Source organism: Leopardus geoffroyi, chromosome E3 (genome assembly GCF_018350155.1).
Source record: "Leopardus geoffroyi isolate Oge1 chromosome E3, O.geoffroyi_Oge1_pat1.0, whole genome shotgun sequence".
Lineage (NCBI taxonomy): Eukaryota > Metazoa > Chordata > Mammalia > Carnivora > Felidae > Leopardus > Leopardus geoffroyi.
The window spans coordinates 17,744,980-17,770,959 of NC_059340.1; the positions used below are offsets into that span (position 1 = coordinate 17,744,980).

The 25,980-nt window shown below is 40.0% G+C and overlaps 1 protein-coding gene across 10 annotated transcripts in view; it reads right to left on the reverse strand.

Annotated features, from left to right (window-relative positions):
• LOC123588941 (integrin alpha-M-like) overlaps positions 1-25,114 on the reverse strand; it is a 44,145-nt gene extending 19,031 nt beyond the window's left edge. For 7 of the 10 annotated variants that reach the window (XM_045460372.1, XM_045460375.1, XM_045460369.1 and 4 more), the window contains exons 1-12: positions 25,007-25,110; positions 23,371-23,497; positions 19,506-19,609; positions 19,117-19,187; positions 18,853-18,970; positions 12,970-13,100; positions 12,384-12,529; positions 11,491-11,644; positions 9,381-9,531; positions 8,670-8,743; positions 6,823-6,952; positions 6,394-6,536 (exon numbers count right to left, since the gene is read on the reverse strand). In XM_045460372.1, the coding sequence (XP_045316328.1) occupies positions 6,394-6,536; positions 6,823-6,952; positions 8,670-8,743; positions 9,381-9,531; positions 11,491-11,644; positions 12,384-12,529; positions 12,970-13,100; positions 18,853-18,970; positions 19,117-19,187; positions 19,506-19,609; positions 23,371-23,497; positions 25,007-25,034 (1,377 nt within the window). In that variant the 5' untranslated portion in view covers positions 25,035-25,110. Of the gene's footprint in view, positions 1-6,393; positions 6,537-6,822; positions 6,953-8,669; positions 8,744-9,380; positions 9,532-11,490; positions 11,645-12,383; positions 12,530-12,969; positions 13,101-18,852; positions 18,971-19,116; positions 19,188-19,505; positions 19,610-23,370; positions 23,498-25,006 lie in introns of all 10 variants that reach the window. The other 3 variants (XM_045460374.1, XM_045460373.1, XM_045460376.1) reach the window with 2 other exon arrangements.
• Between the last annotated feature and the right edge of the window lie 866 nt (positions 25,115-25,980).

The following is a 25,980-nucleotide window of genomic DNA, read 5'->3' on the forward strand; positions in this document are numbered from 1 at the left end:
ACCCAAAAGATTCACCAAAAAACTGCTAGAACTGATTCATGAATTCATCAAAGTTGCAGGATATAAAATCAACGCACAGAAATTGGTTGCATTCCTATACACCAACAATGAAGCAACAGAAAGAGAAATCAAGGAATCGATCCCATTTACAGTTGCACAAAAAAAAACATAAAATACCTAGGAATAAATCTAACCAAAGAGGTGAAAAATCTATACACTGAAAGAAAGCTTATGAAAGAAATTGAAGAAGACACAAAGAAATGGAAAAGGATTCCATGCTCCTGCATACGAAGAACAAATATTGTTAAAATGTCGATACTACCCAAAGCAATCTACATATTCAAGGCAATCCCTATCAAAATAATACTAGCATTCTTCACAGAGCTAGAACAAATAATCCTAAAATTTGTATGGAACCAGAAAAGACTCCAAATAGCCAAAGCAATCTTGAAAAAGAAAACCAAAGCAGGAGGCATCACAATCCCAGACTTCAAGCTATACTACAAAGCTGTAATCATCAAGACAGTATGGTACTGGCACAAGAACGGACACTCAGATCAATGGAACAGAATAGAGAACCCAGAAATGGACCCACAAATGTATGGCCAACTAATCTCTGACAAAGCAGGAAAGACTATCCAAGAGAATAAAGACAGTCTCTTCAACAAGTGGGGCTGGGAAAACAGGACAGTGACATGCAGAAAAATGAACCTGGACCACTTTCTTACACCATACACAAAAATAAACTCAAAATGGATGAAAGACCTCAATGTAAGATAGAAAGCCATCAAAATCCTCGAGGATAAAGCAGACAAAAACCTCTTTGATCTTGGCTGCAGCAACTTCTTACTCAACACGTCTCTGGAGGCAAGGGAAACAAAAGCAAAAATGAACTACTGGGACCTTATCAAAATCAAAAGCTTCTGCACAGCGAAGGAAACAATCAGAAAGACTAAAAGACAACCGACAGAATGAGAGAAGATATTTGCAAACGACATATCAGATAAAGGGTTAGTATCCAAAATCTACAAAGAACTTATCAAACTCAACACCCAAAAAACAAATATCCAGTGAAGAAATGGGCAAAAGACATGAATAGACACTTCTCCAAAGAAGACATCCAGATGGCCAATCGACACATGAAAAAATGCTCAACATCACTCATCATCAGGGAAATACAAATCAAAACCACAATGAGATATCACCTTACACCTGTCAGAATGGCTAACATTAACAACTCAGGCAACAACAGATGTTGGCGAGGATGCGGAGAAAAAGGATCTCTTTTGCATTGTTGGTGGGAATGCAAGGTGGTGCAGCCACTCTAAAAATCAGTATGGAAGTTCCTCAAAAAACTAAAAATAGAACTACCCTATGACCCAGCAATTTCACTACTAGGCATTTATCCAAGGGATACAGGTGTGCTGTTTCGAAGGGACACATGAACTCCCATGTTTATAGCAGTACTATCAACAATAGCCAAAGTATGGAAAGAGCCCAATGTCCATCGATGGATAAATGGATAAAGAAGATGTGGTATATATGTACAATGGAGTATATATGTACAATGGAGCAATCAAAAAGAATGAAATCTTGCCATTTGCAACTACGTGGATGGAACTGGAGGGTATTACGCTAAGTGAAATTAGAGAAAGACAAAAATCATAGTTCTCAGCAAACTAGGACAAAACAGATGAACATAAGGGAAGAAACAAAGAGACATAAGAGACAAAACAGATGAACATAAGGGAAGAAAAACAAAAATAATATAAGAGACATAAGAGACATAAGACAAAGAGACATAAGAGACAAAACAGATGAACATAAGGGAAGAAAAACAAAAATGATATAAAAACAGGGAGGGAGACAAAACAGAAGAGACTCATAAATATGGAGAACAAACTGAGGGTTGCTGGAGGGGTTGTGGGAGGGGGAATGGGTTAAATGGGTAAGGGGCACTAATGAATCTACTCCTGAAATCATTGTTGCACTATATGCAAACTAATTTTGATGTAAATTTTAAAAAATAAAAAATAAAACAAGTTAATAAAAATAAAAAATAAATTTCCAAATGTTCATTGGTAGTATAGAAATGCAAATGATTTTTATATATTCATCTTGTAACCTAAGAACTTACTGAAATAGCTTATTTTTTAATATGAAATTTATTGTCAAATTGGTTTCCATACAACACCCAGTGCTCATCCCAAAAAGTGCCCTCCTCACTACCCATCACCCACCCTCCCCTCCCTCCCACCCTCCATCAACCCTCAGTTTGTTCTCAGTTTTTAAGAGTCTCTTATGTTTTGGCTCTCTCCCTCTCTAACCTCTTTTTTTTTTCTTCCCCTCCTCCATGGACTTCTGGTAAGATTCTCAGGATCCACATAAGAATGAAAACATATGGTATTTGTCTTTCTCTGTATGACTTAATGAAATAGCTTATTAATTATAGGAGCTTTTTTTGTAGATTCTTTAGGATTTTCCATGCAACATGTAATCCGCAAATAAGACAGTTTTATTTTTTTTCCTTTCCACTCTGTATGCTTTTTTCCCCCTTTTTCTTGTCTTGTTGCACTGGTTACATCTGTCAGTACAAGGCTGAATAAGAGTGGTAAAAGTGAATATTCTTTTCTTTTCTTTCTTTATTCATTTACTTACTTATGAAGGTGAATATTCTTATTTCCAATTTTAGGGGGGAAAAGTTCTCTTTTATTTTTTAGTGTGATGCTCGCTGTACTTTTTTTTACAAAACTCAAAAAATGTTAGTTCCTAGTTTGCTGAGAACTAAACATCATGAGTGAATGTTATATTTTGTCAAATTCTTTTTCTGTATCTATTAAGATTTTTTTTTCTTCTTTAGTCTGCTGTTATGGTAAATTTCATTGATTGCTCTTTTTCTCAGAATAGCTTTTTTTAATTGAGATAAAATTTACATAACATAAAATTCACCATTTAAAATTTAGTTGTTTTTAGTTCATAAACTATGTTGTGTAACCATCAGTACTAATTCCAGAACATTTCCATCACTCCAGAAAGAAACCCTTTCTGTTAGCATCAACTCCAATTCCCTCTTTCCTCTTTTCCCTGGCAACGATTAATCTACTTTCTAGCTCTATGAATTTGTCTAAGTCAGACACTTCAGATGGATGAAATCATACAATATGTAGCCTTTTGTGACAGGTTATTTTCACTTACCATAAAATTTTCAAGGTTTACCCATGTAGCATGTGTCAACACTTCATTCTTGTTATAACTAAATAGTATTTCATTGTATGGATGCACCACATTTTGTTTACCTCTTCAAAAGTTGATGAACATTTAGATTTTTTTCACCTTTTGACTATTATGAATAATGTTGCTATGAACAGTCGTGTTTTTATTTGAACATTTATTTTTGTTTGGGCGGAAGCTATATATCTAATCTAGGAGGGGAATTTCTGGGTCATGTAGTAAACCTATATTTAACTTTTTGAGGAACTGCCAAACTGTATTCCAAAAAGATTCTATTATTTTACATTCCCACCAGCAGTACATGAGGGCTCCCATTTCCCCACATCCTCACCAATATTTGTTATTTTTTATTTTTTTAAATAGTCATTCTAGTGATATCTTTATTGTGGTTTTGATTTGTCTTTCACTAAAAACTAATAATGTTGAACATCTTTTCATGTGCCTATTGGACATTTGTATATATCCTCTTTAGAGAAATGTTTGTTCAAATATTATACTCATTTTTAAATTGCATGTTTTGTCTCTTTATTGTTGAGCTGTAAGAGTTCTTTATATATTCTAAATACCAGATCTTTATCAGATATATGGTTTATAAATAGTTTCTTCCATCCTTTTCATTTTCTTGATAGTGTCCTTTGATGCTCAAAAGTTTTCAATCTGATGAAGCCAAATTTATCTATTTTTTCTTTGTTTTATTGTTCTTGTGGTGTTATATCTAAGAAACCACTGCCAAATCTAAAATTACAAAAATTTACCTATGAGTCCTTCTAAGAAGTTTATAGCTTTAGTTCTTACATTTAGGTCTTTGGTCTATTTTGAATTAATTTTTGTATATTTTGAGGTAGGAGATATCCAGTTATCCCAACACCATTTGTTGAAAAGATTATTTTTCCCTATTGAATGAACTTGGTACCTTTGTCAAAAATCAATTGATTATAGATGTATAGGTTTATTTCTGGACCCCTCGTCCTATTCCATTGACCTGTAGGTCTATCTTTACACTGATACCACACTGTCTTGATTATTGTAGATTGGTAGTAGGTTTTGACATTGGAAATTCTTCTTTTTCAAATATTTTGACTATTCTGGGTCCCTAGCATTTCCATGTGAACTTTATAATCAGCTTGTCCATTTCTGGAACATTATTGAACAAGCCCTGCATTCATGGGATTAACTACACTTGATTGTGATGCATTATCATTTTTATAGATTTAAATTTTTATTAAATATTGGTCTGCAGTCAACAAAGTGTTTTAAACTGAAGATTGATATCAACAGTTTCTCATTTAGAAAGTTCACTCTCCCTCTATGGATTAAAGAGAGGAAACATAAGACTTTGGGAGACCCACAGGAACCTAAAGCTAGGTCCACGGAAATGATGGCATGGACCAGGCTGATTTCATTAGAAATGGAGGGAGTGATAGATTTGACATTAATCTAGTTCTTCCCAGTGTTTTCACCCACACTCCCCAAACCCCAATACACACACTCTGAACTGTGTCTCATGCTCTCTCCTTCCTTTGGCCCTCTTCTTTCCACATTCTTCATTTCTCTAGTTCTTCCACATCAATTGTCACTTTCTCTAGGAAACTTTCCTTAACATCCTTGTGTGGATATCCCTCCCATTTACTCTCATAACACTCAGACTGTCCCAGTTTAGTATTCATCATCCTTGATTCTAATTTGCATGTGTAATACCTGTGTATGGTAAAAGAGTTGACCATCCAGCCTTCTCCATGTAATTCTGGACCACACACACTTAAAACAGAGAAGTAGCATCACATTCACACTTGACTTCCTAGAATTCCCCTATGTATTCTCCCCCACCCTACCCCTTATATGTGTCAGGCACTGATGCCTATGTTTTATGTGTTGATAAAAACTATGAAAAGACCATATGAAGAATTTGACTATGGCAAAGAATTATGACAAGCTGTTCAGGTATCAGAGCAATCAGGTATCCACATATGATGCATTAATTGCAGACCAAAATGAGCCAGTGATAAAAATGAAAGGAATACACACAGAACTACAGACACATGAGTGCAACCCTATTTCAGGAATTTTCAAGGATAATTTGAACTAGAAACTTTTGTGTCTCACACCACATATGATGCCACACATAAGATGCAACCACACTGCTTTTTCAGGGTGATATTCAAAATATTGAACTGCTAGGGGCACCGGGGTGACTCAGTGGGTTAAGGGTCCTACTTCAGCTCAGGTCACGATCTCATGGTTCATGAGTTTAAGCCCCACATCAGACTCTGTGCTGACAGTGCAGAGCCTGGAGACTGCTTCAGATTCTGTGTCTCCCTCTCTCTCTCTGCCCCTCCCCCGCTCACACTCTGTCTCTCTCTCCTTTTCAAAAATAAACAAACATTTTAAAAAATCAAAATATTGAACTGTTAGGATTGCTCAGGCACTGACTATGGGCTTAGATGAAGTAGGTCCAAAAGCTCCCCTGAGATGCCCTGTCTCACCTCATAGTTGTTGAATCATGGGGAAGTTCAAAGAATAATGAGGAAGAGACCAGAGTGTAAGGGAGGGGGAAGAAAGCATTAATCTAAGGAAAGCATCTATTGATTGACAGATATGGAATTATTTCCATATTCTAATAACTAATATGGCTATACTGGTTATGTACTGGTTAAATACCAGCTCTTTGCACAGGGAGACTCACAGAAAGCTCTGCACAAGTCAAGTGTCATTATTTATTGTAGTTAGAAAAGTGAAAACACAACATTCTCAAATACAAAGCTTATTCTTGTGACTGTCCAGCGCAAAGCCCTCTGAAAGCTCCTTTAAAAAACTCTGTTAGGGGCGCCTGGGTGGCGCAGTCGGTTAAGCGTCCGACTTCAGCCAGGTCACGATCTCGCGGTCAGTGAGTTCGAGCCCCGCATCAGGCTCTGGGCTGATGGCTCGGAGCCTGGAGCCTGTTTCCGATTCTGTGTCTCCCTCTCTCTCTGCCCCTCCCCCGTTCATGCTCTGTCTCTCTCTGTCCCAAAAATAAATAAACGTTGAAAAAAAAAAAAAAACACTTTAAAAAAATAAAAAATAAAAAACTCTGATACACATAGCACCTGGTGATGCCCATACTGGAATGTCAAGCCCCCAGGTGCCTCTGTTTGCACATTTATGCTCCACATACTCTGCACTTACCTGGCTACCCTTGATAACAGTGTTGGTCTCCCAGGTACCAGCATTCTCTCTAAACATCACCACCAGGCCAGTGTGCTGATATCGAGGTGCCCCAAGAACCAGATTTTGCACCCTGCTCCTCCATATGACTTCGGCAGCATAACCTGAAGATGGTGATCTGAGAGGATAAGTGCTTTCCTTCACAGACTCAGCCCCCTCTAGGAGACCTATCCTTAGAGTAGGGGCACTGCAGTAGCCCCATGCTTAGTAGGTTGAGATAACTGGACCCTGCACTATATCCCCCTTTTTTAACATAACTAAAATGAAATTTTGAAATTTCTGTCTTTAAATTTATTCCAAGGGCCTTTGAAAGATCCAGTGATGTCTATGCTAGTTGAGGTATGCCCTATCAAGACCCCTTCTTAGAGTTACCCTGCCGTCTCCACTTACCCAAGTAAGCATCATTCATGTCTGAATCTACCCTGGTTGTGTTGATGAAGGTGAACTTGTCCTTTGACACATACAGAAAAGCTCCACCAGCCCAGTCAAAGCTTCCCACAGCACCTAGCAAGAGATCATTCTGGGAAAGAAGGTGGAACAAGATTGAGCAACATACAGCTTCAGTGCAATCCCTATCAAAATTTCAATGGCATTTTTCATGGAAATAGAACAAACAATCCTAAATTTGTATGGAACCACAAAAGACCCCAAATAGCCAAAGCAATTCTGAGAAAGAAGAACAAAGCTGGAGGCATCATGTTTTCTGATTTCAAACTACATTGCAAAATTATAGTAATCAAAACAGTATCGTATTGGCATAAATACAAACATATAGATAAACATAGCAGAATACATAGACAGCCCAGAAATAAACCCATACATATACGGTCAATTAATTTACAACAAAAGATTCAAGAATATGCAATGGGGAAAAGACAGTCTCTCAATAAATGGGATTGGGAAAAGTGAAAAGTCTCATGCAAAAGAATGAAACTGAACCACTATCTCACATCACTTACAAAAATCAATTCAAAATGGACCATAAGACCATAAACCATAACACTCCAAGAATAAAACTGGTGGTAAGCAACTTTACATTGATCGTGGCAAGGATTTTTTTGGGTTTGACACCAAAAGCAAAGGCAACAAAAACAAAAATAAACAAATAGGACTACATCAAGCTAAAAATCTTCTGCACAACAAAAGAAACCATCAACAAAGTGAAAAGGTAACCTACAGAATTGGAGAAAATATTTGTGCATCATATCTCTGGTAAGGGGCTGATATATACAAAATATATAAAGAACTCCTACAACTCAATAGCAAAAAATTTCTGATTAAAAATGGGCAGAGGATCTGAATAGACATTTTTCCAAAGAAGATATACAGATGGCCAGTGCTCAACATCACTAATCATCAGGGAAATGCAAATCAAAACCACAATGAGATGTCACCTCACACTTGTTAGAATGACTGTCATGAAAAAGAAAAGAAAGAAATGAAGGAAATGAAAACACTAACTCAAAAAGATATCTGCACCCCATGTTCACTGAAGCATTATTTACAATAACGAAGACATGGAAATAATCTAAGAGTCCACTGAAGCACAGGTAAAGAAAATGTTATATATAATACAATGGAATATTAACCAGCCATAAAAAAGAAGGAAATACTGCCATTTGTAACATGTATGGACCTTGAGGGCATTATGCTAGGCAAAACAAGTCAGAGAAAGACAAATATGGTATGATCTCACTTATATATGGAATCTAAAACAAAACAAAAACTGAACTCATAGATGCAGAGAACAGATTGGTGGTAGCCAAAGGCAATTTGTTGGGAAGGTAGGCAAAATGGGTGATGGTGGTCAAAAGGTACAAATTTCCAGTTATAAAATAAAGTCTGGGGTATAATGTACACCCTGGTAAGTATAGTTAATAACACTGTATTGGTATTTGAAAGTTGCTAAGAATATAAATCTTAAAGTTTTCATCACAAGAAAAATAAATTTTTTACCTAAATGTGTGATGGATGTTAATCAGACTTATTGTGTTGATCATTTCACAATACATGCATACATCAAATCATTATGTTATATACCTAAAGATAATATCATATGTCCACTATATCTCATTTAAAAAAAAAAAAGGTCTGATAAGGAAAAGAAAAGGGACCACTGCTCCCCATCAAAAACATGCCTCCCAACAAGTATCAATTGCAGATAAAAGCCACCATACCCTTGCATCTCTTCTCCCCCTTCTTCTTGCCCCATCACAATTTAATAAAGGACCACTTACAGAGGTGATGGCAGCACTGAAGCCTTCCTGAGACATCTCATGTTCAAAGGAGCTGGTACTTCCTGTCTGAGTACCTGTGAGGAGGAGCACTTTCTACATTAAAGAAAGCAGAAGAGCTGGGAACTCAAATGTTATGTTGACCAAACAAAAAGAGAGTCATATGGGAGCTATGTTGCACTAGAAAGCATGTACTCCTTTTAAAGAGAAGGTGGCAATTTGGTCCCACCTTCTTTTTGCCAAGTAGGAATGCAGTCTAACCTTCCAACTTTTCAAGAGAAACCATAAATCCAGATTGTGTATGAACCTTTCCCTAATTTTTGAATTAATTTATTCAATAAACATTTATTGAGAACTCTCTATGTACCAGGCACTATTCTAGACACTGGAAATACAGCAGTGACTCAAACAGACAAATGTTGGTAGCATATCTAAATTTTTTGAAAAATACTATCTGAGATTTGGCTCCCTTATCCTCCAATTTTTCAGCCTATAGCCAAGGCTTACAAAGTAAATATAAAGTCTACATTCTTTGATTTCAAAGGAAATGACCAAGTGAGGCCAGAGTTGCTGGGAACTAGAGGAAATGGAGAAAGAGTTAATGCTGAGAGGATATCAAGGGTTAAGAGGTTCTAGCTACTAAAGAGGAAATGCATGTTTGGAGATAAGGAGCTGCCTCTGGAGCTGCTACAGGAATATAGAACCTTAGCTTACCCTCAATTGCAAAGATCTTTTCCTGAAGCTGGTTTTGAATGGTCTTCAGAGCTTCAAAGTTATTCACCCGGAACACATAATCACGAGGAGGCTTTGATGCAATGGTATTAAGCTCTTCACGAGTTTTTGGACTGTTGAAAGCAGCTCCCACCTGTTATCAAGGAATAGAGGCCAAGTCAGACATCATCTGGGGGTATCAGTCTCATCCAGCAAAGAAAATTCTGTGGGAAAAGAATCTGAAACAATATCTGTCAGATGAAGAAATGCAGCAGAATAGGGACAGGACTACCAAGTATAGTAGGGCAGGTTATGCACTGCACATAACATTCTGTCAAGGGAGAAATTAGCTTTTGGTCCCTTTGCTGTGCTATGCCTCCTGGTATGGAGCTGACCTCTCCCCAGAGTAAAGGGAGTCTTTTTCTCTATATGAAGGGGTTTCCTACTTGCCAACCCATGCACCCATGATGATACCTTTTTCTATGTCATACAAGGTACTGTGGTAGTTTGATTACACTGATGATCCCCAACTCTATACCTCTTCCTATATCCAAGCCCTTTCCCCCAAAACTTTGCTGTATCCTCCTATTTACGGCAGAGCAATCTGCCCTGCTTGTTGTCTCTGGGTCCGGCTATGTGTCTTGCTTCAGCCAATGGATATTATCATACATGATTCAGACAGATGCTTTAAAAAAAAGTGCTTGAAACATTTCCACTTGCTCTTTTTTTATTGTTTTTTTAATGTTTATTTATTTTTGAGAGGCAGAGAGAGAGCATGAGCAGGGGAGGGGTGGAGAGAGAGAGGGAGACACAGAATCTGAAGCATGCTCCAGGCTCTGAGCTGTCAGCACAGAGCCCGACAGGGGCCTTGAAGCCACAAGCCATGAGATCATGACCTGAGCTGAAGTCAGACTCTCAACCGACTGAGCCACCCAGGTGCCCCCACTTGCTCTTTTGTTCCCCTGCCTTCACCATGAAGACATGCCCAGGCTAGCCCACTGTAAGATGATACTGGGAGCAGCAGAGCCAAGTTACCCCAGTTGTTCCAGTCATTCCAGTCCAGCAGACAGACATAGATGGCAACCCTCAAAAATGGAGAGAGCCCAGCCAAGATCAGCAAAGCTGCCAAGCAACCTTCAAATGATTACAGATTTAAGAGTGAGCCTAGTCAAAGCCAGAAAAATTGTCCAGCTCAACTACAGACTTACTTATTCTTTTAAAAGACTGAATTCTGGGGGCGCCTAGGTGGCTCAGTCGGTTAAGCGTCCAACTTCGGCTCAGGTCACGATCTCACGGTCCGTGAGTTCGAGCCCCGTGTCGGGCTCTGGGCTGATGGCTCAGAGCCTGGAGCCTGCTTCTGATTCTGTGTCTCCCTCTCTCTCTGCCCCTCCCTCGTTCATGCTCTGTCTCTCTGTCTCAAAAATAAATAAACGTTTAAAAAAAACTTTTTTTATTTATTTTAAAAAAAATTTTTTTAACGTTTATTTATTTTTGAGACAGGGAGAGACAGCATGAACGGGGGAGGGTCGGAGAGAGAGGGAGACACAGAATCTGAAACAGGCTCCAGGCTCTGAGCCATCAGCACAGAGCCTGACACAGGGCTCAAACTCACGGACCACGAGATCATGACCTGAGCCGAAGTCGGACGCTTAACCAACTGAGCCACCCAGGCGCCCCTAAAAAATTTTTTTTAAAAATAAAGGACTGAATTCCGGCGCGCATGGGTGGTCAGTCAGTTGAGCATCCGACTTTGGCTCAAGTCATGATTTCACAGCCCATGAGTTTGAGCCCTGCATCAGGCTCTGTGCTGACAGCTCAGAGCCTAAAGCCTGCTTTAGACTCTATGTCTCCCTCTCTCTCTCTCTCTCTCTCTCTCTCTCTCTCTCTCCCTCTCAAAAATAAAAATAAATTGTTAAAAAAAAAATTAAAGGACTGAAATCTGAGATAATTTGTTGTACTGCATTATTGTAACAATAATTGATACAGGCTCATGTGGGCTAGCAGTGACCTTGCCTTACCTTGGTTTAACCGATATTTACAAATTGAAGGGAGGGTGTATCCAAGTAGAAGCATCAGGCCACAGAAGCTCAGGCCAGAGAGCCACATTTCCTACCCCAATGACATAGCGAATGATCCCCTCTTTGTCTGCTTCAGGAATGACATCCTTGTACTCCAAGGGATCGCCAAACTTTTCTCCATCCGTGATGACTACTAGGATCTTAAAGGCTTTCTCCCGGGCTCCACTACTGCTCTGAAACAATTCTCTTCTGTCCAGGGAAGAGGAAAGAAAAGTCAAATGTGAACAGAGATACTCTTAATGCTAAGGAGGAAGCATCAGCAGTCACTGGCTCAGATGTAGCTAGGAGGGGTTTGGGCTCCCTTGGAATGAACACTGAGATGTGGCTGCCCCATGACCTGGAAAGGCAACAGGAGAAGGTAGAAGAGTGGAAGGAAAAGAAATCTTCACTGCATTTATATACTTTTGCATATATTGATTTTTTAAACTATTTTAAATTAAAACAAAATTTTTAAGCTTAATTGGGCCCTCACAAACCTTTCCTGGTTTGATGCAACGGGTCTCTAGCTCACCTTCTTATACTTTTGTCCCAATCCCCACCCTCACCTCTATACACGTACACACACACACACACACACACACACACCAGAGTGAACTTTCCAAAACAAGATGTGGTGACATCTCCCCACTGCTTAAAACCTTCAGTGGATCCCCACTGGCTTTTCAGTTGCCTTAAGGGACCTGAACTCAACTAATCTCTGTGGCCACCCTCTAGCTTTACCCTCACGTCTCCCCTTCACTCCTACCTTTACTCACAACTTGTATTTCATGAACATACAATGCAGAGTCCCTCCTCCACACCTTTACTCATGCTGTTCCTTCCACCATAAATATCCTTTACCCCATCCCTGTCTGAACAACTGCCTTCATTCTTCAAATCCCAACTAAAAAATATCACCTCCTCCTTCCATCCTAAGCAAAGAACTTACACTACTTTGCGGATTCCTGTGGCAGTGTGTGTCCGCCCACGCAACTGTTTTATTGGCCTCACCAGCAATGATGGGTTAGGGTTTTTCTTGAATTCATTAAAGGTGAAATGAGTCTGGAAGTCTTCAGAGTACTGCATTAAAGAAAACTGGGAACAGGCATCTGGTATTACACTGGAGAAAGTGTCCCTCCTCACACTTACCCACCTCTTAGGAAATGTTACATAAATCTTGAAACACTCAAGTCTCCAAATCCCTCCAAATTCTACACTGCCCCCAATTCTTCTGCCACACCAGGACAGAGATCTGCCATCAGCTCCCACCTCTAAATACTAGAACTCAGCCAGAGATGACAGGTAGGTTTCATCTCCCATGCCAACCCTTATCAATTAGTCAGAGTGGCCTGCTTTACAGAGGGCTGGGAGAATGCTGAGGCTGCATCCAGAAAGAGCAGGAAAGAGGATCATGAAAGAAAACATGATCAATTGGCAATTTTGCAATAGAAGTAAAAGAGAAAAGTGGCAGACTGGTTGCCATGGATTTGGCAGCTTTATATGAACTATTTCCTAACCAACCCATTTGCCCTCACCAAGGTTTTGGATTTCTTGAATTGACCCATCACAGTTGAGACAAAATCCTTCATCTTCTGAAAGTCGCTCTGGATGATGCTACCAGAACCATCAATCAAGAAGGCAATATCACTGTCTTGCCGAGGGCACTCTTGGGAAACAGGAGAAAGAGCATGAACTGATTAAGTATTAGAGACTGGGATTAATTCTTTTCCATGTCAACCCTCTACTAAGCAGTGAAAATAAAAAGTAAACAATATGCAACCCATGCTCCAAGCTTAATAAAAACATGGACACAGTCTCAAGATGGCAGTCACCATGAGGAAGGCATCTGTAGAATATGTCAATGTTACTTTTGAATAACAACAAAAAATAAACAATTTTTCAAGGAATGCAAGTAGAATCACAGAGCTGAAGGAAGAAATACAGTGAAAAAGAAACAACAAAATTTAGAAGATGCTTGCACTGTTGGTGGGAATACAAACTGGTGCAGCCATTCTGGAAAACAGTGTGGAGGTTCCTCAAAAAATTAAAAATAGAACTACCCTATGACCCAGAAATAGCACTGCTAGGAATTTACCCAAGGGATACAGGAGTGCTGATGCATAGGGGCACATGTACCCCAATGTTGATAGCAGCACTTTCAACAATAGCCAAATTATGGAAAGAGCCTAAATGTCCATCAACCAATGAATGGATAAAGAAATTGTGGTTTATATACACAATGGAATACTACGTGGCAATGAGAAAGAATGAAATATGGCGCTTTGTAGCAACGTGGATGGAACTGGAGAGTGTTATGCTAAGTGAAATAAGCCATACAGAGATAGACAGATACCATATGTTTTCACTCTTATGTGGATTCTGAGAAACTTAACAGAAATCCATGGGGGAGGGGAAGGAAAAAAAAAAAGAGGTTAGAGTGGGAGAGAGCCAAAACATAAGAGACTCTTAAAAACTGAGAACAAACTGAGGTTGATGGGGGGTGGGAGGGAGGGGAGGGTGAGTGATGGGTATAGAGGAGGGCACCTTTTGGGATGAGCACTGGGTGTTGTATGGAAACCAATTTGACAATAAATTTCATACATTGAAAAAATAAAATAAAAAAAATAAATTTAAAAAATCCATTAAAAATCTGTACATTTTTTAAATATTTTAAATATTGTATTTATTTATTTACTTACTTATTTACTTATTTATTTTCAGAGAGAGAATATGCACTTGTACATGAGTTGGGGAGGGGCAGAGAAACAGGAGAGGGAGAATCCTAAGCAGGCTCCATGCTGTCAGCACAGAGACCAACTCAGGGCTCCATCTCACAAACCATGAGATCATTACCTAAGCAGATATCACGAGTCTGATGTTTAACTGACTAAGCCACTCAGCCACTCCTCTGTTCATTTTTTTCTAAAATTATTTATTTAGGGGTGCCTGGATGGCTCAGTTGGTTGAGCATCCAACTCTTGATTTTGGCTCAGGTCATGATCCCAGGGTCATGGGATTGGGCCCACTAAGTATGGAGCCTGCTTAAGATTCTCTATCTCCCTCTGCCTTTCCCCTGCTCTCTCTCTCCCTCTTTTTCAAAACTGATTAATTAATTAATTAACTTCTTTTAACATATATGTATGGAGGCTGCTGGGTGGCTCAGTTGGTGGCACTTCCAACAATAGCCAAATTATGGAAAGAGCCTAAATGTCCATCAACTGATGAATGGATAAAGATGTGGTTTATATATACAGTGGAATACTACTTGGCAAGAGAAAGAATGAAATCCTGCCATTTGCAGCAACGTGGATGGAGGGTATTATGCTAAGTGAAATAAGTCAGTCAGAGAAAGACAGATACCATATGTTTTCACTCATATGTGGATCTTGAGAAACTTAACAGAAGATCATGGGGGTGGGTAAGGGGGGAAAATGTTACAAACATAGAGGGAGGGAGGCAAACCACAAGAGACTCTTAAACACAGAGAACAAACTGAGGGTTAATGGGAGGCAGGGGAGGGGAAAGTGGGTGATGGGCATTGAGGAGGGATGAGCACTGGGTGTTGTATGGAAACCAATTTGAAAATAAATTATATTTAATAAAAATAATAATAAAAATAAATAAATAAACATTTAAAAATTAAAATAAATAAATAAATAAATTTTAAAAGCTTTAAAAAGAAAAAGAAACTGACCAGAACCTGTCACAACCACTGACTGTCTCTGAGCATGCATAAATGTCCTAGAGTGTGGTAAATCTATGCAATGAAATACTACTTAGCAATTTAAAAAAGGAAAGAACTACTAATACACACAACAACATGAATGAAATGCAAGTGTACTATACTAGCGAAAGAAGCCAATCTCAAAAGGTTTTAATTCCATATATGTAGCTTTCTTGAAAAGACAAACTGTACAGTGATGGAGAACAGATTAGTGAGTGCCAGGTACTAGAGTGGAGGGGGAGAAAGCAACTAACTATAAAAAGATAGTATGAAGGATTTTTTAAAGGAGTAATAGAACTCTTGTTTTCTGTTCATGTTGTCTTTTTAAGACTTTATTTTTAAGTAATCTCTACAACCAACATGGGGTTCAAACTCACAACCCTAAGATCAAGAGTTGTATGCTGTATTGACTGAGCTTGCCAGGCACCCCATGTTCACGTTAGTTTTTTATCCAAACCCATAAATACTTTAAAATTCATGGAACTGTACACTAAAAGAAAAAGGTCAATTTTACTGTATGATCTATAAAAAAATTAAATTACCCAAAAAAAGCGTTGGCTTTTTAAAAATAAATAAACAGATTCTAACATTTATATGGAAAATATACAAAGAAAATTAACTATAGAAAATATACAAAGAAAATTAATCAAAAAAATGTTTTAAAATCTCAAAGATATGTTAACTGGAAAGGATCAAGTGTGTACAGAATGTGCCACCATTTGTGGCACAAAATGAAGACTATAGATATGTATATGCTTGTGAATAAGATGAGAAACTGGCAATGAAATGTTTATAGTGTGTCCTTTAGTACTTTTTGAATTTTGAATCATTTTTAAAGAATTGAAGATATTTTTTATTTTATTTTTTTAGAGGGGGTGTCACAAGTGAGCGAGGGGCAGAGAGAGAGATAGAGGGAGGGGGAGAGAGAGAGAGGGAAGGAGAGAAACAGGGCTAACCCAAAGTGGGGCTTGCGGGGTTGTTTTTTTTTTTTTTGCTTTTTTGTTTTTGTTTTTCTTTTACCAAAGTGAGGCTCATGCTCATCCAAATTGGGGCTCAAGGTCACCCAAAGAGGGGATCGTGCTCACCTGATGTGGGACTCCAACTCAGGAATCATAAGATCTCGACCTGAGCCAAAATCAGATGCTTAAGCTATGAGCCACCCAGGCACCCTAAAAATACTTTTAAAAATACTTTTAAAAGAAAAGTATTGAATCCTGAGAGTGAGAACAAAAGAGAGAAATGTGAGGGTGGAGCTGAAGCCACAGAACTGGATGTGATTGGGCAGGAAGAACACATGGACAAGAATAGAAGCTGTAACATGGTACCTCTATGCATGCAAAGAAGGCAGAGGAAGACTGTCTGGAGCTGAAGCTTAACAGAAGCCCTTGGCAGGGGGAGAAGCAAAGACAGAAGAGGGAAGGGGAGGGGAGGAGAAGGCAGGAGAGGGGAGGAGAAGGAAGGGGAGGAGAGGGGGAGGGGAGGGGAAGGGAGAGGAGAGGAAGGAGGGGAGGTGGAGGGAGGGGAAGGGAGGGGAAGGGAGAGGAAAGGAGGAGGGGAAGGGAGGAGAAGGGAGAAATCTAGAGCCAAGTTGTTTTGGGAAAGAAGAGATGATCTATAAGTCACATCAGAAAAGTCAGTAAATATGAGGGCAGAAAAGAGATTTGGCATTTAGGGAGTCATAAGTGCCGTTTGCAAGAGGAAGATTTATATGATGGTTGAGCAGAAGCCAGATGTCAGAGGGTGAAGAATGGTGATATGGGGGAAATGGAAACAAGGAGAGAGAGCCCTTTCAAGAAGTGTGGTGGTGAAGGTAAGGAGAAATGGCAGAAGATATAGAGGAGATCAAGGAGAGGGAAGGGTATTTTTAGTGCTATTAATTTTGGTGGTTGATTGATTTTAAGATATGGATAAGCATGAGCATGTTTACATTCAAAAGAGGGGTAGAAATTTAAGCTCCTAGAGAGAATGAAAGATTTAGGATGTGGATTTCAAGTTGGTGAGGTGAGAGAGCCTCAAAAGCCCAGAGAAAAGAGTGATTCATGGAAAGGTGGAGAGACAGGTCTTTCTCTAAAACCAAGGGTGATACCATTGCAAAATTTGAACAAGGAGAAGGGGTAAATGGAGGGAGTTCATCCCTGGCAACTTTGATTTTCTTTGCGAAGAAGGAAGGTTATCTTTTGAGAGTAAAGTACAAAGGAGCAGAGCTTGAGAGAAAAAAGAAACTTACAAAAGGAAGATATATCTGTCCTTGTTTCCAGAACCAACTTGAAGACAAGAAAAAGAAGGCCAAGCAGCTGAAGAAATAAGTGGCAAAAAGTAGTTTAGAAGAAAAAGATTCAGTCAGTCACTCACTTTTTCAGTCAACAAATGTTTGGGGAACAAGAATGTGGTAGGTAGCCACTAAGGTGGTCCCCAAGATTCTCACCTCATGGAAATAACACCCTTGCATAGTCCCTTCTCTTGAGTGTGAGCTAGACTTTTTGACTCAATTAAAAGAAATATAAAATTACAGAAGTAATGTGTTTTTACTTCTGAGATTAGATTATGAAACTACTGTGTTTTCTTCCTTGGGTGTTTTCTCTCCCTCTTGCTCTCCTAATCCCTTGTTTACTCACTCTGGAGGAAGCCAGCTGCTCTGTGGGGAGCAGTTATGAGATTATTTATAGGGAAGCCCATGTGACAAACAACTGAGAGAAGCCTCCAGCAACAGCCAGTGAAAACAGAGGCCTTCAGTTCAACAATCTGGTAAATGAGCTTGGAAGTGGATCTTTTTCTCAGTCAAGCATTCAGATGAGACCACAGCTCCAGTTTAACAAGTTAACTTCAATCTCACAAAAAAAAACCCTAAGGCAGAGCTACCCAGCTAAGTCATGCCCAGATTCCTGATTCATAGAAACTGTAATATAGTTAACATTTATTGTTTTTAGCTACTAAGTTCAGGGGCAATTTCTTAAGCAGCAATAGATATGAGAGTATAGAACAATGAACAAGCTGGACAGTAGTATCCTTGCTATCATGAAGCCTGCATTCCAGAAGAAAGGACATAAAATAAACAAGTAAAATATGTACATACAAGTATGAAAATGGTAAAGTAGGACAATGTGGTAGGGAGTGATGATGGAAAAGATTAGAAGATCCACTCAGAAAAGGCCTCTTTGAAGAAGTGACATTTGAGCTGAGTTGACAATAATGGGTTGCCAGGTAAGATCTGAGGGAAGAGCATTCCAGGCTGAAGGAATAGTGAGTGCAAAGGCCCTAAGACATGGACAACTTGGTGTTGTTCTTGAAGAAAGGCAGCCAGAGTGGCTGGAGCACAGTGGCTGAGGTAGACTGGATGGGAGAGAAGTTGAAGAAGCCATACTATTCAGAGCCTCAAAGGCTATGATTAGGAGACTTAGGCACTTATTCTAAGGACAATGGTTGGGACATCATCTCACAAAGATGAGTGGGCGTATCAGGACTTTCCTTATTTATATTTATATTTATATTTATATTTATATTTATATTTATATCAGGACTTTTCTTAAAGTGCAAAATCCTAGCATCAACTCCTACCATCTCTGTTGGAACCTAGTTGCCTCCCACTTCTGCACCTAGATCCCTAAGTCACCCCTCAGGCTGTGAATAGTCCCCATCCCAGTCCTGCCCTTATGCTCACACTACCCATCTGTATTCTTTGCCAAAGGCCACCTACCTCTGAGGCTCTCTGGGAAACTCTGGGGCTGCTGCCGTAGGTTGGATCCAAACAGGAAGCATAAGCCATTCACATAGGTGTTCTCCTTACAAGTTTGGTGCAGAGTGGGACCACAGGCCTGGGGGAAGGTTGCATGTGGGAGGGGCTGTTCCTGCTTCCTGTCCTTTTACCTCAGCATCGCCACCCTCCACAGACCCCAGCCCCAGCAGCCATAAGCCCCTGACTCCTTCTTTCAGAACAATCCCATGACCCAGGACAACTCACCAGCAGTCGAAAAGGGTTGGTGGCAAATGCCAGAGACAGGCCCAGAGACATGTTCACCGCCTCCGGGGGGACTGAGGAGACATATATATATATATACATGGTCACCTTCAGGGGCATAAAATGGGCTATGTGAAGGTCAACAGAGGTCACTTTAACCTGGGAGACATGCAGACTAAACAGATCAAGGTGAACCTAAGTCACAGGAAAGGAGCATGAAGGGGGTGCCTGAAAGTATCTGAGGTAGAGTCTGCATACAGCACAGAGACTGATGAACTGGATGCCTGAGCCCCCAACTACAGACGCTCAGAACAAAAGGAATGCCTGGCAAGTTCAGGTGTACACACAGGTGGAAGCCTAGACCTGGATCCCAGGGAGGGGCAGTGACTCACCCTCCAGGGAGATAGGCTCACACTTGCCCGTGCTGTAGTCACACTGGTAGAGGCCACCTGTTTGGTTGGCAGCCTTTATCTCCTGGGGGGCTCCAACCACCAACCTGGGGGGAGAGTTAGGAAAAGATCACTACAGGGACAAGAGAAAACCATGGCATGTGGGAAAGAAGGAGACCATGGAAGTTCTGCCACTCAAAGGAAAGTGAGAAGAGACAACCCTCAGTATTTCCCAATTCCCTGAAATAGGAGGAAGATTCAGCAAAGAAAAAAAATGGGAAAAGTTTAAATATTGGAAGGGGAAGGGCCTCTTTAAGGATGACACAAAACCAAGAAGTCATTAAAAAGTTGTGGCATCCTGGGGCGCCTGGGTGGCTCAGTCGGTTGAGCGTCCGACTTCAGCTCAGGTCACGATCTCACGGTTTGTGAGTTCGAGCCCCGCATCAGGCTCTGGGCTGATGGCTCAGAGCCTGGAGCCTGCTTCCGATTCTGTGTCTCCCTCTCTCTGCCCCTCCCCCATTCATGCTCTGTCTCTCTCTGTCTCAAAAATAAATAAACATTAAAAAATTTAAAAAAAAAAAGTTGTTGCATCCTATATTGTACACCTGAAATTAATATAACACTGTATGTTAACTATACTGGAATTTAAAGAAAAATTTTTGATGAATAAATTCAACCATTTTAAATTCAGTCATTTTGAATAAATTTCTGTATGTGATATCAGGGAAATGCAAATCAAAACTACAATGAGATATCACCTTGGGGGCACCTGGGTGGCTCAGTTGGTTCAGCATCTGACTTTGGCTTAGGTCATGATCTTGTGGTTCGTGAGTTCTCTCTGTCGTCAGCACACTTCCGATCCTCTGTCTCCCTCCCTCTCTCTCTGTCCCTCCCCTGCTTGTGCACATGCTCTCTCTCTCTCTCTCTCAAAAATAAATAAACATTAAAAAAATAATGAGATATCACCTTATACCTATCAAAATGGCTAAAATTGAAAAACACAAGAAACAACAGGTATTGGTGAGGATATGGAGAAAGGGGAACCCTCATGCACTGTTGGTAGGATGCAAACTAGTGCAGCCACTCTGGAAAACAGTATTGAGTTTCCCCAAAAAGTTAAAAATAAAGCTGTACTACGATCCAGCAATTGCACTACTGGATATTTACCCAAAGAATGCAAAACAAATAATTCAAAGGGACACATGCATCCCAATGTTTACAGCAGCATTATCTACAATAGCCGAATTATAGAAGAAATCCAATTGTTCATCAACTGATAAATGGATAAAGAAGATATGGTGTATTTTGAGCCTGGCTGGCTCAGTCAGTGGAGTGTGTGACTCTTGATCTTGGGTTGTGAGTTCAAACCCCACACTGGGTGTAGAGACTACTTAAAAATAAAATCTTAAAAAAAAAGATGATGATGATGATAATATGATATATATATACACATATACATGTATATACACACACATACATGATGGAATATTAATAGCCATAAAAAAGAATGAAATCTTGCTGTTTGCAATGACATGGGTGGAGTTAGAGACTATTATGCTAGGTGAAATAAGTCAGTCAGAGAAAGACAAATACTGTATGATTTCACTCATATGTGGAATTTAAGAAACCAAGCAATAAGCGAAGGGACAAAAAAAGAGAAAGGCAAACCAAGAAACAGATTCTTAACTATAGAGAACAAAAACTTTTTTCTAAATTTCCGTATGTGAAAAACTACCATATACAAAGTTAAAGGACAAACAATAAACTGGTGAGAGGGAGATTAGCAACTCATGCCACAGACTACTTTCCTCAATATAGTCAGAGCTCCTACAAATCAATAAAGAAAAAAGAAATAAAACAATAGAAAAATGGGCAACAAATAAGAAAAAGGTTCACAGAAAAGGAAATACATTTCTCATTTAAAAACAAGTGCAATTTAAGGGGCACCTGCATGACTCCTGGGTAACTCAGTCAGTTGAGCATCCAGCTCTTGGTTTCAGCTCAGGTCATGATCTCACAGTTCATGAGTTTGAGTCCCTGACATAGCAGACCCTGCTTGGGATTCTGTCTCCCTCTCTGCCTGCCCCTCTCCTGCTCTCTCGCTCTGTCTCTCAAAATAAATAAACGCTTTAAAAAATAAAAATAAAAAATAAAAATAAGGGCACCTGGGTGGCTAAGAGTCTGACTTCTGTTCAGTCATGATCTCAAAGTTTGTGAGTTAGAGCATCACACAGAGCTCTGCGTTGACAGTGAGGAGCCTATTTCAGATCCTCTGTCTCCCTCTCTCTCTGCCCCTTCCCAACTCGCACACATGAGCACCTGCACATTCTCTCTCTCAAAAAATAAATATAAATAAATAAGTAAATAAATAAATAAATAAATAAATGCAATTTAAAACTAAATTGAGATACCATATCTAACCTATTCAATTTGCAAAGATCAAGAAGTTTGATTACACATTGGGTTGGCAGGTGGGTGGGGAAGTAAGTGTTTCCATAAATTTCTGGTGTAAGTGCAAACTGTTTCCACCTCCACCAAGGGTAATCTGGAAACATCTATAACATCACATATGCATTCCTTTGATCCAGGAATCCTAGTTCTAGGAATTTGCTTCCAAATATACTCACACATGTACAAAAGGACAGCATTTTTCACATCACAAAAATTTGGAAACAATCTAATGTCTATTAAGAAGAGATTTAAATGTAATATCAATGTAAACTATAGTACCTCAAAATAATAGAATATGATGCAAGAATTTAAAAGAATGAGTTAGGGGGCACCTGGGTGGCTCAGTTGGTTAAGTGTCCAACTTCAGCTCAGGTCATGATCTCATGGTTTGTGGTTCTAGTCCCACATCAGGCTCTGTGCTCACCAGAGCCTGAAGCCTGATTCAGATTTGTGTCTCCTTCTCTCTCTCTCTCTCTCTCTCTCTCTCTCTCTCTGTCCCTCCCCTGCTTGTGCTCTCTCTCTCTCTCAAAAATAAATAAACATTTAAGAAAAAATTTTTAAGAATGGGTAAAGTTTTTATGCATGTATCTGGGAAAATTACCAAGCTCTATTAAGAAAAAAAAAATGTAGGGGCGCCTGGGTGGCTCAGTCGGTTAAGCATCCGACTTCAGCTCAGGTCACGATCTTGTGGTCCATGAGTTCGAGCCCCGCGTAGGGCTCTGTGCTGACAGCTCAGAGCCTGGAGCCTGCTTCCGGTTCTGTGTCTCCCTCTCTCTCTGCCTCTCCCCCGTTCATACTCTATCTCTCTCTGTCTCAAAAATAAATAAACGTTTAAAAAAAATTAAAAAAAAAAAAGAAAAAAAAATGCGAAGCTCAGAATAGAGCAGAGGCTGGCAAACTTTTTGTGGAAAGGTAATACTATTTCCATAATTCTTTTTATATAGGCAAATATTTTAGGCTTTGCAGGCCATATACTCCCTGTTGAAGCCTCTTGATTCTCCCATTGTAGCTCCAAAGTGTCCATAAACAACGAATAGCAAGTTGGGATGAGGATGGGATCAATAAAATTTATTTACAAAAATAGGCAGCAGTAGTTTGAATAAAATGTGTGCTACAAATTGTGTGGGGAATGGGAGTTAAGGAAATTTGGAGGTACACACAACAAAGACTCTGCAAGGACCCACAAGAAACCATTTAACAGGGAACCTCCTGGGTAAAGAATGGGGGAAGGGAGTATGTGCTGAGGAGACTTTTTACTATTGCACTCTTTAGGATCTTTTGAATTTAGAACTCTCTATCTGTATTACCTATACAAAAAGTAAATCAAGAAAAAAATCCACAAAATTGTGATTTTTTTTTCAAGTATATAAGTGTTAAAGAGAAGTGTAATACAGAGACCTCCACATGTGGTCCTTACCGGGATCCCTCAAGCTGGACCACACTTTGCCCGAAGCCCGCTGCATTCTCTTGGAATAGCGTTGCATGCTTAGTATCCAGGTTGAACCCATGACATAATAAGGCCAAGGCTGGAAGGAGGAGAAAGCCTGAGGGTCAGGAGGACATAAGGAGATAAGAAAGCAACTTGGATGTGAGGGTGATCTGGCTGCAACATCTGTCACCCCATTGATTGCCAGGGTTGATTCGGCTGATTTGACTGGCTAGGCGGGTGTCTCCTTCCTCCCTCACCACTCCATGTGCTTCCCTCCCAAAGTTGCGCGCTCGGTCGAAGAGGACGACCTTCCCTGACAGAGGAGGACCGTTCTTCCGCCACAAGTATATGAGTAGCTGCGCTCCCATGCTAGAACCTCCAAACAAGCTCTCAAGGTCCATTTGTAGGAGAACGTAGGATAGTCAAGCTTCCAAGACTCCAGACACATCCAAATGAGGCGCTGCACGTGGCAGTCTGCCTTTCTTTATAAAAATAAAAATAACACTAATAATAATAAAAATAAATAAATTTTTTAAAAAAGCAACTTGCCCTCCTGCTCTGTGCATCTACCTGCTGGAATTCATCCTAACCCAGCATGGAGATATCTGCCTCCCAGGTCCAACTGTCTTACTGTCCAACTGTCTGAAGTGGAAGTTGGCACACTTTTTCTATAAAGGGCCAGATAGTAAATATTTTAGGTTTTGTGGGCCAAGAAGCAAGTAGAGTACATTAGGTAAGTACTTACACAACAAGAGAGAAAATGTATTTCCACAAATTTTTCACTAGGGAAATTCAAAATATAATAATTGAGTACAGCTTTTTTGTAATATAAATTTACTAATGAGACAAATGGAATTCTTTTGAGAAAATAACGTGTCACTTCACCGGGATTCAGAGTTAGCTTTCCTTATCATGAATCAATTGCAAATGTTCACCTGAGACCTATGGCTCACAGTACAAAAACAGGTAGGGGAATCCATGCCTTATGGCCACAGGCATAAGTTACTTTGCTGACTCTTGGCCCAAAGACCACTAATATGGGGGTACAATCAGTCCCTCTCTGAGCTCCACCCTATGCTCCTACCCTGCTGATTTGCCTAACAAGTTCTTAAAGACTCTCTATTAGGCAATTTCCTTCGTATGCAACTCTCAAGCATTTTTTTTCCCTTTATTTGGCTCATTCTCCACAAAGCACAGGCATGAAAGGAAGCAGATTTGAATCATTTTGGTCATTCAACAAACATTTACACCTGGTTCCTTGGAAAATAGAACTGTAGACAAAGTGGAGATGGTAAAATGGAATCCAAGAAACACTTTGAGAATCCAATATATGTTGACTTTTGGGCATATCATTCCACCTGTCTGGGACCTCAGTTTCCTCATCTGTAAAGTGAAGGGGACAGCCAAACCCCATTGCATTGTCTGTAAATTTAAATACTCATCCAATCTTCTCTGGTCATCCCATCTTGGTCTAGTTCTCTCTGCTTCTTAAATCCCTTGTCCTTCCTCAAATTCCCCCCGTCTAACTCCTAGATATTCTGTGCCCTCTCTCTCCACTCAGAGACTCAAAAGGTCCCCGTCTCCTCACTCTGATCACCCCACCACCACCAAGTCCCTAGGGTACCTGTTAACAGAAGAACTCTGTGAGTCATAGCTGGAGGGAGCAGAAACTGTGGAGCTGGATGCACCACTAGCCACTTCAAGAAAGCCACCAAAGACAGGAAGGACAGAAAAGGAGAAGTAGGAGGCAGAAGTCTATTAGAGATTCAAAGGAAGAGGGCGGGGGCTTAGTGAGCACAGTCCTGCTCAACCTTCTTCCTTGGACTACAAACAGCCTGTGCTCCCTCCCTAACCATATTCCTGGCCCAAACCAACAAGATCCTTGTCCCAAAGGTATTCTTTGCCCACCCGCTTCTAGGGTTGGCCAAACATTGTGAAAAGCAACCTGAGGGGTGCCTGGGTGGCTCAGCTGGTTGACCATCTGACTCTTGATTTTGGCTCAGGTCATGATCCCAGGGTCCTGGGATCAAGTCCTGTGACAGGCTCGCACTGAGTGTGGAGCCTGCTTACTTGGAGCCTGCTTAAGATTCTCTCCTTCCACCCCTCTCCCCTGCCTCTTGCTCATCCTCTCTCTCTCTAAAATAAATAAATAAATAAATATAATAAATAAATATATATATATATTTAAAACAGAAAAGCAAGCTGAAGAAACTTAGGGTCTGCCTCCTGGAACATGTGTCTAAACTAATATTAATACAGACCAAGCATATGTGGACAGTCACACTGTGTCTCTCTGAAAGTACACTTTGCAAAATGTCCTTCCCTCCTGCCCAAGGAAATAGGAGTACCCTTCAGCCACAGCTGTCCTCCTTTTATAGCCATCAGAAAGGACAAGTCAGGTACAGAGAAACCCAGTGCTTTTTAAATATTATTTTGCTTTAAAAAAAAAGCCTCAAACACTTTGTCTAGGAGTTTTCACTTCCAGAAATTTATCCTAAAAAATAGTTGAGAAGTACAAAGATGTATTTACAAGCTTGTTCACTGTGACATTGTTTTTAATAACAAAAAACTAGAATTGCTTCAATAGCCAACAACAGA